We start from the raw sequence: 14,442 nt of genomic DNA on the forward strand, positions 1-14,442 counted from the left end.
CTGCAGTGGCTCAGATCCTGGTCTGCATTAGAAACAGTTTTACAGATCGTTGTGTTTAGGCAGTGCAATGTTAACAAACCGTTGCATGTCCTCTATCATGTTGTAGGTTCAAGTCACTGAATGACATCAACTCCAACTACTTTTTGCTGTTTAACTCCGGGACACGTTGGCTCTCCTTCTGGCTGGACTTCATGGCCGCGACCATGTCCTTGTTGGTGTCTCTGTTCGTAGTGCTCAGCAGTAACGACCTCATCAATCCGGCTTTGAAAGGCTTGGCCTTATCCTACACCACACAGGTACATTTGGACAGCAAATAGTGAACATTTGGTTTATTTTTTGTAAAGACTCATTGCAAGCGACTGCAACATGTGTGTGTTACAGACTGTTTATGTGTTGTCCAGCTGACAGGCATGCTTCAGTACGTAGTGAGGCAGTCGACGGAGGTGGAGGCCAGATTCAACTCGGTGGAGCGGCTGCAGGAATACATCACGGTCAGTCTCTAGACTTCTCTGCCGTAAAAAAATAATGATTGTTTATACACAGCAGTGTTGTAGTCAAGACGTCCTAAACCGAGACCATCACCAAGACCAGAGTGTATCGAGACTTTGAGGGCTTGAGACCATGTCAAGACCAAGACCCAGGCAGGGTGAGACCTAATCAAGAAGATCAAGACCAGAGACACCCACAGAAAACAAAAGACCTCCTTATGGTTTAGGTAGCCAAATGTTATTACCGACGATTTGGCTGACATCTCCCAGACAGCCAGAGCTTCTTCTCCTGTTTCTTCCGCATTCACTTTCTTGGGAGTGCGTGTTAAGGGGGCTGGGAGAGGGGGTCAACAGTTACAAGTTTCAAATTAGTAATGAGTCAAGTTATTGGTTGCATTTGAAGCAGGATGTTTTACATTCAACCACAGTAATGATGTTAACACAAAATTAGACAATGCACAGGCAGTTCAGTGATATCCCTCCAGTTGTGGTCTTGACCGGTCTTAAATTAAAATACACAGTCCTCTTTATCTGAGACCGGTCTCAAGACCAAGACTGATCTCGGGTACTACTGATACACAGGTTGTTTGGCTCCATCCATCTGTCCTGGTCGTCTTGAAACTGTCCTTTAAACTCAAGAAGGGCAAATGCTAAAGCAATTTGTGCTTCCACTATGCAGTAAATTATCATATGACACATCTGTTGTTATTGATTGTGTACAGGATTGTAAGCCTGAGGCTCCCAGACACATAAAGGAGGCTCAGGTCCCAAAGGACTGGCCAAAGAGTGGAACCATCACCTTCCAGGACTATAAGATGAGGTACAGAGAGAATACACCCATTGTCCTGAATGGGCTCAATTTTCTCATCCGAGCTGGAGAGAAGCTGGGCATTGTGGGAAGGACAGGCTCTGGTAGGACACTGACTCCAGCTCTTTTTAATCATAACTTTGTATATCATACAGCTTAAGTTTGGTTTGTCAATAAAATGTCAAGATAAATATAGATGATTGATTGATTGATTGAAGAAACTATTACTAATTATCATAGAGTGGAATCTTGAACAGTCCTAAACACACACAATTTGTATTTGTATCACATTTAACTATGTCATATTACATAGTAAACATACATACGAACAGTAAATCACAAAACCTATAGTCTATATTGCTCAATGTATCTAATACAAATGTTGATGGCTCTGTGTTGCAGCAGCATCTTTGGATTTAAATGTGTAAATGAAAGAATTTACTGGGATTAGGGTGTTGTTTTGTTAAGCCATGACTATACGGTGCTGAGGGAAAATGTACCTCTGTAAAACATTAAGGTTACTATTCTTATGTCCTCTTTGCTTTTTGACTGCAGGGAAGTCCTCTTTAGGCGTGGCTCTGTTCAGGCTGGTGGAGCCAGCAGCAGGAACCATCCTGATAGATGGCGTGGACATTATGGGCATTGGTCTGCAGGATCTGCGCAGCAAATTGTCTATCATCCCCCAGGATCCTGTGCTATTTATTGGAACAGTCCAGTAACTATAGCTAACCCCTAACTCCACAGAGCTCTATGTTTACACTATAAACTGTAGAAACAATGGGCGTAGCATGTAGCATCACCCATTGGTTTGTGGACTGCTGTTTTAAAGCCTCCAGTTAGTCGGTACAATCGCCGCCATCTTGGTTTTTTGCAACCGGATGTGACGATTATTGACAAGAGGGTTGAGCTGGGGAGGATGACGCGGCCAAGCCAGTGTTGTTATTGGTTCCAATGGTAGTGCGTTAGCTAAATGCTATGGTTGCAGATTATCAATTGTGTATAATAAGTGTTCCAATTAACTTTAATGAAGTGAAAACATACAGTGGGAATTCCGTTTAAGACGAAAACTAGGACAACACCCAAAACAAGTTGACAGCTATTTTAATGTACTTATTGCAATGGATACACATTGCTAAGCCTCTATATTGATTGACAGGTTGTTGTGTAGCCACGCCCCTAAAGCTTCCCCCACTTTATCGGAGGATAAAATAAATGGGACCATAATTCATAAAATGAACATCATGTTGTATTGAAGAGGACTTGAAAGTAGCGATTGAGGCAATAAACTCAATATGATAATGTTTAGTGAAGTAGTTAGTCAAGTTAGAAGTAGGATCATTTTCCCATAGACTTCTATGGAAACTGACTTCTTTTTGCAACCAGTGGCCCCTGCTGGAAATTACGTAGAATGCAGGTTTAGGGAACTTCCACGTTGGCTTCACTTCTCAGGCCTGGAAGCTTCGTCCAATACTTTTTACAGTCCATGGTTTACATAAAAACACCCACTGTTCTCACTGTGGTGGGTTAGTCACTGACTTATCAACTGTGATAATGTGTGTGTGTGTGTGTGTGTGTGTGTGTGTGTGTGTGTGTGTGTGTGTGTGTGTGTGTGTGTGTGTGTGTGTGTGTGTGTGTGTGTGTGTGTGTGTGCGCGCGCGCCTACAGATACAACTTAGACCCCTTCAATAGCTACAATGATGAGGAGATCTGGAAGGCACTGGAGAAGACCTACATGAAGGACTCAGTATGTTCGCCGTACTCTATGAATCACAGTACATTTACAGTTTAATTACAGTGTGTGGTCATTTATCCAGAGTACAAGTACCTCAAATGTAAGGGTAGTACCTAAGTAAACATATTTAGTTGCATTCCACCACTGAACTCATGTAGTAAAGGATCTTTTCATCTAACTCTCAGCTCATGAGTGTATTTCCCAAAATGTCAATCTATACATGTAATGCACTGTTTATCGAGGTTACTTTTAGAAGTGATAATAGCCATAGTATTATGAGTATTATTTTGTTTCCTCAGATCTCCAGACTGGAGGGGAAACTACAAGCACCGGTGCTGGAGAATGGGGAGAACTTCTCCGTAGGAGAAAGACAACTAATATGTATGGCTAGAGCACTACTCCGCAACTCCAAGGTTTGTACATGCATCCGCCTCTTCTGATTTCTTTTTCTTTACACACCTTCCAATTTTACTGCTACTGAACAGCCACTGGATTAGTACTGCCACATATCTATGTGTTGCAGCTCCAATCAAACTGGTAACTGCTTGCCATTTCCCTATTCACATTTGCATCAATGAATGCACCATGATCAAAATATTTGGCCAGTTTTTTACTCCTACAGTATGTCATTCTCAATTGTGTTCTTTTGTTCTGTATGTCAATTTGTGCAATTGTACCTCCCCCCCCCCCCCCCAAAACCCTCTCCACCCTATGCCTTTGTAACTCCCCCACTTTCCAGCAATTCTATTCGTCTACACTAACTATCCCTCCTGTTGTCCAACAGATCATTATATTGGATGAGGCAACGGCATCCATCGATTCAGAGACAGACGCCTTGATCCAGAACACCATCAAAGAAGCCTTCCAGGACTGCACCATGCTCACCATCGCCCATCGTATCAACACTGTGCTGCACGCAGATCGTATTCTGGTCATGGACAACGGAGAGGTAACAAACAAACCCTAATACACAAAAATAAAGTGTGTGTGATCCAAAACCTAGACTTACAGTAGGTGTTCTGTCTGACAGGTGGCAGAGTTAGACCATCCAGATGTGCTGAAGCAAAGACCAGACTCTCTGTTCTCCTCACTCCTCATTGCTGCTAACACTGTGAACACCTGAACTAAAGAGGCCCTGTGGCAACACAGCACAACTACACACTAATAACTGTAAAATATTAATGTTGTTTTTGGGTTGTCTGTCTGTCCCATTCTTGTGAACACAATATCTCAGGAACGCCTGAACAGAATTTCATTACTCATTGACTCAACGATGAACTGATTAAAATGTGGTGGTCAAAGGTCACTGTGACTTAAAGGCATACTATGTAACTTTTCCCTCTTTGGTCCCCCTACAGATTGTCTCATTGGAACTACAGATTGCGCGGCTGTAGTTCCAATGAGACAACCTGTAGGGGGACCGAAGAGGGAAAAGTTACATAGTATGCCTTTAACCTAAAACATTTTTGCCCATAACTCAAGAATTCCTACGCTAATAATGACAACATTTTACACAAATATCTACTAGGACAAAGTGATGGCATTTTGTACCCAAAAGGGCAAAGGTCAACTTCACTGTGACATCATAATGTTCTATAAATATGTTCTATAGTTCTATATAATTATTTAACACCATAATTCAGGAACAGAAGGCGAGACATTTGGTCGGATACTGAATTGGTGACACTTAATGTGTGTGCCCACATTGAAACTGTGGTGATGTATAGATCTTCTGTGCTGCCGGGTTAAAGATCTGTGTGAAGCATCTATGTTTAGGATTAGTAGCTTATTTGCAGCAACATCCATGTTTGAAGCAATGTCTATGGTCATGGCTACAACTTTGTGTTCTATCAGAATCAGCTTTATTGGCCATCATGTAAACACATACAGGGAATTTGAATCTGTTTTTGTTTCTCTGAATGAACTGAAACACTAATAGACATACAGCAGAACAAGAACAACAAAGTTTAACAAAACTGGTCTCAATCGCTAGTCCTCTTTATACTGCATGATTTTAATTTTTGGTCCCATTTTGGAGTTCTCAGTCAGATCCACAGCTCGCTCCTCCCTAGCTCCACCCTCTCTTCCAAATATGGTCACTTTTGGCTCCATAAAACCAAGACGGTGACGGCAAAAAAAACAACTTTAGGCTTCAAAACGGTAGTCCACAAACCAATGGGTACCATCACAGTGGCTATGCCCACTTGTTTTGATAGTCTATGATATCTCCCTATAGCACAAATCCAAAATTTGCCTCAAGAGGCTTCACAATCATCCTCTATCCTTAGACCCTCGGCTGAGAAATAACTCCCAGGCTTTGATCTTGTTCTTCTGTGAAGACTTTGTTTATTCACTGGAATCATACATGTCAATATAGTGATAACTTCCTTTCACCAAGAAATAAATGTATAGCTTTTATAAATACCTTCAAAGCATTTACTACATATGAATCTGGACAGATATGGATGTAAATGTAACTTGAGTGGTTGGTGGAGGCATTCAACCACAAGACGGTAATCCTGAAACAAATACATGAACAATGTTATTTCATAGGATTTTTATAGGAGTGAATATGAATGTATGTTTAAAACATTATTTATTGATTTTCTATGACTTTGTTTGCTGCGTCTTTGCAAACTTCTGCATGTGAAGTTTCAATCTGCTGGGTGAATATGCCCTACATATTCAATACATGTTGAAATGGTGATGATGATGATACTCATGTAACATAAAGTGACTGCAGACAATGTTGCAGCTGGTAATAAATTATGGAAATGTGTAAGTTTCAGTTCTGTGTGCTGTTTGCGGTAATCAGTGACACATTTTTCTTCTTCCTTGTTGTTGCAGCCATTACATAACTTTGTTTTGTTTTGTTTATATACCACATATAGGTAATTAACAGCCAGGTGTGTGGCTAGGGGGAAAAGCAGACTGTGTCAGGTTTGCGTGTCATTGTTTGATTTGTGTTCAAAAGAAAATGAATGGAACTAAACCAGAAATGAAATGAACTTGACTGTATTGCTTGTGCTACAGTGAGCAGGTCGTCAGGAAAATAAAGGGGTCACAGCACCTAAATGCAGACATATTGTGGACATTGATTATTGGCACGCAGAACACGCGTCCAAGCAAGTTCTTACCTGGTCCCACCTCATTGGCCTAATGTAGGGGTGGGTAAAAGACTCTACAGGCTTCATGTGAGTTTTTGAAGTTATGGAGATAATGACAAATGAAGCTCAGCGTAAATTCTTTCAGGAAGACGTCATTAACCCTATCACTACTCTTTCTTCTTAAATCAAATCAGCTGTTTAGAAGCGATAATTTCAGTTAAACCAATCAGACATGGCCACGAAATTCAAGGGCCAATCACAGCATTACAGGTCTGCTTTAAATCTTCGGTCACAGCTCATCCTCGCTTCTCTGCAGTCTCTGGCCAGTTCGATGCAGTCCATGGATACACGGCTGCAAGCTGTTGAAAGCAATTGCTCCGCTACTCAGAGTCCGCCTGCGCCGCACTAGCTCTTCGTGACTGGATCCGCCAGTTCTCAGCCAGCCCTGTTGCCGGCTGAGGCTTACTATTTTCTAGTGATGGCGAACTGAAGCTTTCTGAACCAGTGAAGCTTTCAATCCAATTGTATCGAAAAAAGGTTCAAGACTCGAAGCTTCAGAACTCTATGAGCACATCTGGTGGTGGAAGTTAAGGATAGCATTGTGTCACAAACGTTTTCACAGATAATATCCATGAATGTCTTTGAGTCAAAGATGAATACATTTTGAGTATGAATTCATGGATAAATAATGACATAAATAACTAAGCCTATTTGTGACCTTGCATAAATAAAAATGTAATTGCCTTCTCCACAAACAATAAAGTTAGGATTTTGGTTGTGAACTTGTCTTGTGTTCGTAAACAAATACATCAATTTGGGCGGGAAATGAATGAAGAACACATTGCACACACATTTCTGTGATTATATTGAGGACGTAGCCTAGAGCAACATTGTCTCCTCAGCCAAATAGGTGAGATAGGCAGTGCAGAAGGCGTACGCTATATGAGCAATCTAACAGTCTGACATGTAGTCAACTGCCAGTGTGGTGTTTATAGAAATTGTATTCGTCAATTGATTGGGGCAGTGCTTTGACAGTGGCAAGGACATACTTTGGGACAGTGAAAATGCTTGTGGACAGTGAAAGTGCTTGTGGACAGGTCAGGGGGATATTATTGTGCTTCTGCTACATCAAATGTCATTTTTATTCAGAAACAGAATTTTCTCCACTGTTCCAGGGCTGAGCCGATTTCTTTTCTTACTGACCACTTCGCCAGCTTTAGAGAACACCCGCTCACATGGAACAGAGGAGGCAGGTGTACAAAGGATATTACGGGCCAGCACGTACAAATGAGGGTACACATGTTTGTGTTGTGCCCAAAACTGGAGGGGGTCTTCTGAACGTGGTACGTTCGGCTCACTGAGGTACCGCTGCACCTCTACGGTGGCATTTGCAGTTGCGCTTTTCACCTTCCTCGTCTCTGAAACATGTTGGTCCAGCAAATCCCATAGGCCACTTCCTGAATAGTGACAAAAAATGCATTAGGCTACAAAAATACAATATAAACAATTGACAATGACAATATAGACCATAGATTCATACCTGAGGATTCAGCAGGCTGTTGTGTTGCTGGTTCAGGTGGAGTGCTGCTGTCTCTTAAAAGAAATGAACATTCTGCTGTTAGCCTTTTCACAGCATTGTCAGAATTCCCAGGATTGCAAAACCCCATGGTTTTAAATCGGGGATCCAGGAGAGTGGCCAGGGAGTGTTGACTGGCTGTCTCGTAGTGACTCAGTCTCTCTGTCATGAGCCACGTGAGGTTGTTGCATAGCTGCTTAGCCATCTGTTTGGCACTTATGGCATGCCTCAGCATTCTCACAAGGGGAACTATTTTGGAACCAGAGACAGAGAGTTTTTTCTGCTGACTGCTCCACTGTTGCTTCCTTTATGGGAGACAATGCTCCAAGGCATTCAGCTATGGTTTGGTATTCTGCTGAGGTCAGAGCCACCAAATCGGTGCACAGTGACACCACTGCAGCACTGACTGGTTCCCTCTGCTCATATAGCCTGGCCATCATATATGAGCACTTCCTGCACGAGCTTGTGAGTAGGCGCCCCCATCTGTTGCTGGATGTTGAGGAGCCGCTCTCTGGCAACAGTGCTCGTCCTGAAATATGCCGCTAGCTTCTTTGCCTTGCCCCTTATTTCTTCCAGACCCGGAGTCTGGTCAATGGCTTTCTTGACTTTCTTGATTTAAAGCATGGGCAATGCAAATGCTGTGTCTGACCTGCAAAATAGTCCCACAAGCTATCATGTTTGCCGCACCATCAGTCACAAGGCATCTCACCTTTCCCTTAATCCCCCATTCCTCCATGATAGAATTCTTAGTAGCAGCTATGTTGGCTGCCGTATGCCTCTCTGGGAACTTCCCCACAGATGACAAAATAGTGGCCAATTTGTCATCACCATCAATAAAATGGCAAGTGATGGCAAGATAAGCATCCATATGGATTGATGTCCACATGTCTGAGGTTAGACTCACAGCTGTAGCCTTCTGCAATTCTTTCTTGGCCTTCAGCGTTTCCTCCATAAACTTAGACTCCACCATGCCTTTCGGAGTTTGTCGTGACGGCAGAATATAGCACGGATCCAAAAGGCTCACAAAAGCTCTGAATCCAATATCATCCACCATTCTGAAGGGTTGTGAGTCTTTTACGACCATGTTGACAAGTGCTTCATCTATCCTGTCCTTTCGATTTCCTACAACACAACAAATGTACATTAATAATTGCATGCATGTAGGCCTACTGAAATGTGAAAAACACAAACGATTAAGACAGAAGTATATTGAGAGAATACTGAGTTCACACTTGAAAAGGAACAAATGAGTCAGAAGAAAAACTCACCCTGACTGCTGGATTCAGCTTGTTCAGAGGCAGTGGCACGATCATGCTTGGCACGGAAGTGCCTCAACATGGATGAGGTATTGTTATTATAGGCCAGCTTCTGGTCACAAATCAAACACTGGACCTACAAAAAAATCACAATAAGTATCCTTATTGCCTATAGTCATAAACAATTTAATTTGAAGATATAACTTAGGTTGTAGCTAATTTAAATGCAGACTTATGCACACCAGCGTATCCCATAGAAGCAATAAAATAGCATAGGCTATTGCCAACCTTGTTGGGCGAAATCAAATCAAAGTGTTCCCACATCTCTGAACGGCCTCTCTTTGCAACAGGTTCCATGTCTAATCCTCGCTAAACTCTAGCAATAAACTCTACACACGGTAGAAAAACTTACCTCAAATAAACTACTCGCTAACTTACCTCCAATAAACTCTACACTTGCTATAATGCTCGCTATAATAATCTCTCTATATTCACTAACTCTGTTGACTCTCCTACTGCAACAACCCACAAATACGCGCCCTGTGTCGCACTATTTTTAAAGCTATGAATTCAACATCGAAGCAGTCACGTGAGTGTGTGTGAAACGAAGCTTCGGACGTCACTGGTCACGTGACCATCCCAAAACGAATCAAGCTCCGATACAAAGCTTCATTCCAAATTGGTTCATTTCTTCGATACATGCTTCGAAGCAGGAGGTTCACGGGTAACATCACTACTATTTTCTGGGCATCGCCATCTCTCCTCCGTCCCTAGGTAGGCTTACATCCCAGATTCCGGTAATTATCGGCCTGCATGCGGTCTTAATTCCGCAAATATGGTTTGAGCTGCGGGTGCTGTGAACCGTAGTACAGGCGCCGTCTAAACTCTGGTTCTGCCTCTGCTTCACCTGTCTTTAATTACCATAATTTCCGTATTAGTACAGCTGGCGGGCATTGTTTTACTCCTAATACAATTCGTCTGGTTTACACGTGCACTTTGGACAGGCCACATTCTTCATTAGGGGGCATATTAGGTAGGCTGCTTCTGTATCTCAGACATTTGCTTATATTAGCATGCTCAAATATCTAACTTTTTATTCTTGGTGGTTTACGCCACTTACAGTTCCTGTTAAACCGAAGCCCCTATAGCGGTTCATTCCGTCCATGCGAATCACAGAAAGCTGCTCTTTATATATATATATATATATATATATATAAAAAAATAAAAATTGTCATACAGCAAATGGTATGTGTTTCAGACTCTTCAACATGCTAGTTTTGTTCATTTATGTGATTGCGAGGAGTAGTTCTAGGCAGTGTCATGTGCTCGTGACATGTTTTGGAGTTAATCCCTGTTCTAGTACCTGGGCAGGTGTATCGCCGTTTCTTTATAGGGAAACAACATGCATGTCTAAAGTCCTTTTCGGAGCTATCGCATCTTATCAGTAGTTCATTGCTGTTGCAGGCAGCTTTCATGGGGACTTATTCTGCATCTGTATATTTATATGTATATCTTCATCGCTTCTGCTGACCTGCTTATGTCTGCTTCATGCCTCATGCTTCTTCATTGGCAAATGGAGCAATATTCATCGTGTCTGGTAGGTGGTCTATCTATACGAAAGTATTCTCAGCACTAATTGCGCTATTGTGTACTATGACGTCGTCATTGTTTCAGGTTAATTGACAGTTTGCTCGATATTTATTTAATTTGTCTTATAAAGCAGGCTGCAATCGCTCGCATCGCTAACTGCATCTCATCACCTTATCTGTGGGGGTCTCATTGTGCTCCCTTGGTTCTTTCATTGTAACAAGACGTCTTTGTCAAGCAATTTATCCTTTCAGCGTATTCTCAGATTTTTAGGATTCATGTGTTTTGCTGCATCAGGCATTTCATCTACGTCCCTGCAATGCTGGAGTGTTATCTATCTCCCGCTATTCTTTGCTTTAGCCACATATTTGCATATTTCATTCTGAAATCTGGCTATCTCTGGTATGTGATGCATGAAACCGGTAGTAGGTCCAGTTTATAGTCACTTCACTGTTTTATCACCTTTCGGTTAAGGCTGACCTCGACAGCAGTTAGGCATCATTCCGGGCATGGATTGGCTCATGGCCGTGTCACTCGGTGTAATAGGCTACATGCATCATGGTGACCTCTTTGCTGTCTCATGGCGTTCGCGACCTCATTTCATCTCTGTTCGAGCCTAACTATAGTATCTGTCTAATTTCTATTTCTATATCTGCTGCTGCTGCTATGGTAGGTATTTTGTTCTATTTATCTGGTCACATTATATCGTGTTTTAAAAAATACTTTAGCCTATATTAGCACTTTATCTTCTGTTGATTGCTGGTTCGATGTTCACTTGCTTCTCGTGTGCTCGTAAGTGAATGCTCTGTCTAGCACGCTAGTATCAGCTAGTCATGAGTACTACAGCAGGTGCTTTAAAGTTTAATACTAATGGAATATGTGCTGTTTTATTTTGCTTGTCTAGTTTTGGGGGAGTCCCCATACTAGCTACGTTGGTGGTAAATCAGTCTTAACTGGCAAGCGTTGATTATTCATTGTCTATCATTACATGTTTAATGCAAATTCATCTTCGCAGCAGGGCGACTGGGATTTTATCTCTGCATCGGCAACGGTAAATCATCTTCGCAGCAGGGATTTCATATTTGCTGCACTTCTACAGGATCTCATCAAGTGCGATGTCCTCTTAATCGAGCACGTTTTGCATGATGTCAATGCAGCATGGTCAAATAGACCATCATTTCAGCATGTCAAAATGTCCTTTTCTCTGCAGCATGTTTAATCTGTTCTTTTCTTGCAACACGGTTTATTGACCTCTATTTTAGCATGCTCATTGTAACCTCATCATCTTTGCAGCGTTATTAACGTCATTTACCATGGACGTTGTATGTGGCTACCTTCATGACACCTGGCCTTTCATTCCAATCATTATTGCTTACTACTCTATCATTCTAAAACGCAGAGGCACTGCTCCATTTATTTCCCTCACTTCTGCCTTTTAATCATATAAATATATTTACTAAGCTTATTAGATCCCTCGCTATATTTTTCCTACTCTGGGGATTTCCCTCCGTAGGAAGCTTGGTTTGTGCTTCATCTGAAGCTAGTTATTCTTAAATCTAATATTTCACCTCAGCAGCATTCAGGCTCTCGTTTAGGATAGGGGCTGCGACTACAGCGGCTAATCAGGGCATATCTGGTGCTACGCTGCAATTGCTGGCTGGTCGGTCATCTTCTGCTTACTCCTCTTATATTTGTCCTGACATCGACGACGTCCTTACCGTCCAAAGATCCTTGAAGCTTTAATTCTGGTAAGCATGCATATAACTGGTGGTGGTGTGTTTTCACGGTCTCTGTTATTATGTCTCTCATTTGCAGAGTTATCCCGCTTGTATCACGTTTATTCTTTCTATGTCGTGGTTTCATGGCCAGTATTGCCATTCCGGCCACGTACCGAGGATAATAAAAAATGGTTAGGGTTTTTATTTTGCTTTGTTTGCTGGCCTGAATTGCCACTCTGGCGGGTATGCTGTGATTTATTTTGCTGGCCTGAATTGCCACATCGGCGGAGATGCCGTTATTTCTTTTGCCTTCCTGTCTTGTGGTCTGTTTTCCACCCTGACCGAATTGCGGGAATTATTTACTTCTGTTTTGGGGGCTGTATCACTACACCGACGTTTCTATTTTCAGATCCGTTGCTGCAGGAGGTAAGTATTAAGGTGTATATGCTAGTATGTATGTATGCATTTATGAAGGCATGTTACAGTATACATATTAAATATTTTATATCTTCTAATCTATAATTCCTGTCACGTTTTGGGGGGGTTATGTTCCTGTTCTCTACCCCTTTAAAAATATCATTAATTTGATGGAGTCTAATCTCCAAAAACATTGTACATTTTATCATGCAGTTGTACAATAAATATTTTTGCATATCTGCAAACGAAGTCTCTCTTGATTGAAATGCCCTGTGAATACCACTTGTGCCTCGAATAATGTGCGGCTTGTAATGTTTGCTTCACGTCGTGCAACATTGCCTTATATTAACGTATCATTTTTAACTAAACAAACCTTATTCTTAATTGTCATATTACAATGTAGTGAAATTATATTACTGCATTTTAGCCATAGATGATTTTAACCACTCCTATGTATTAGCGGGAGTGGACGGCATACAGCATCAGGGGAGCATCTTGTGTATATTTGCGTCCTGGGCTGGATGGCTAATTTGGTTTAGTGTCCAAGGTTTGGAAGTGCTACTTTGGAGTAACGTCCTGGTTATATGGTTACTGTTGTGTATGTTAGCTTCCTGGGCTGGACGGCTAATTGTGTGGAGCCAACCCCCCTCCGTCTTCCTGCCCTTGATGGACACCTCCTAACGGAGATCACTCATCAAACCGTCCCTGTTACGTTAGTTTTGTCTGGTAACCATCATGAAATCCTTCGTCTCAAAGTCATGTCTGCCTCTACCACCCCACTTATCCTCGGTTTCCCCTGGCTGAGCCTCCATAACCCTCAGATCGACTGGAAACATCACTCCATTCACAGTTGGAGCAGTCACTGTCACTCCGAGTGTCTTGGTTCGGCTGTGCCTCCAGCAAAGGGTAGGCCTGCGCCTCTTGTTGTTCCTTCCGACCTGTCATCAGTAACCGGAGGACGACCATGACCTAGCTGAGTTATTTAGTAAGGACAAGGCGCTTTCATTCCCTCCCCATAGACGATTGTGCCATTGAGTTGCTTTCAGGGGCCCCTTTGCCATCAAGTCGTCTGTACAATCTGTCTTGACCAGAAAGAGAGGTGATGGAGAAGTACATTGGTGACCCTCTGGCTGCAGGCATCATCCGTCCCTCGTCGTCGCCTGTTGGTGCTGGGTTCTTTTTGTAGACAAAAAGGACAAGACTTTACGTCCATGTATTGATTTTCGGGATTATAGTCAAAAATAAATATCCCCTGCTGCTCATCAACTCTTCAACGCTTTCGAACCCCTTCAGGGCGCCACAGTTTTTTCTAAACAAGACCTTCGGAATGCCTATCACCTCATTAGGATCCAGCAGGGTGATGAGTGGAAAACTGTGTTCAACACACCACTAGGCCATTTCGAATATCTAGTCGAGGGATTTTTTGAACCGTTTTGTTTGTCTATCTTGATGACATTCTCATTTTTTCCAAGTCCCCCGAGGAGCTGGTGTCACATGTCCGTCAAGTACTTCAACGTCTCTTGGAGAATGAGCTTAATGTGAAGGTGGAGAAATGTGAGTTCCACAGTCAGTTCCTTTTCTCGGCTTCATCATTGAGAGTGGACAGATGACGGCAGACCCCGAGAAGATCAAGGCAGTTACAGAATGGCCCACGCCTACTACTACCCGTAAGCAGCTACAATGGTTTCTGGGCTTTGCTAACTTTTACCGGCGGTTCGTTAAGGATTTTATTCGGGTGGTAGCCCCTCTCACG

At 42.4% G+C, this 14,442-nt stretch overlaps 1 protein-coding gene across 3 annotated transcripts in view; it reads left to right on the forward strand.

Moving 5' to 3' along the window:
* LOC116056903 (multidrug resistance-associated protein 9-like) overlaps positions 1 to 5,496 on the forward strand; it is a 32,070-nt gene extending 26,574 nt beyond the window's left edge. For 2 of the 3 annotated variants that reach the window (XM_035999110.1, XM_031309319.2), the window contains exons 24-32: positions 107 to 296; positions 402 to 491; positions 1,211 to 1,400; positions 1,852 to 2,011; positions 2,962 to 3,040; positions 3,328 to 3,441; positions 3,813 to 3,977; positions 4,059 to 4,186; positions 4,649 to 5,496. In XM_035999110.1, coding sequence (XP_035855003.1) covers positions 107 to 296; positions 402 to 491; positions 1,211 to 1,400; positions 1,852 to 2,011; positions 2,962 to 3,040; positions 3,328 to 3,441; positions 3,813 to 3,977; positions 4,059 to 4,151 — 1,081 coding nt within the window. In that variant the 3' untranslated portion in view covers positions 4,152 to 4,186; positions 4,649 to 5,496. Of the gene's footprint in view, positions 1 to 106; positions 297 to 401; positions 492 to 1,210; positions 1,401 to 1,851; positions 2,012 to 2,961; positions 3,041 to 3,327; positions 3,442 to 3,812; positions 3,978 to 4,058; positions 4,187 to 4,648 lie in introns of those variants that run through there. The other variant, XR_004896791.1, reaches the window with a different exon arrangement.
* The last annotated feature ends 8,946 nt before the right edge of the window (positions 5,497 to 14,442 follow it).

The sequence above is a fragment of the Sander lucioperca genome, chromosome 3, assembly GCF_008315115.2.
Source record: "Sander lucioperca isolate FBNREF2018 chromosome 3, SLUC_FBN_1.2, whole genome shotgun sequence".
Taxonomy (NCBI): domain Eukaryota; kingdom Metazoa; phylum Chordata; class Actinopteri; order Perciformes; family Percidae; genus Sander; species Sander lucioperca.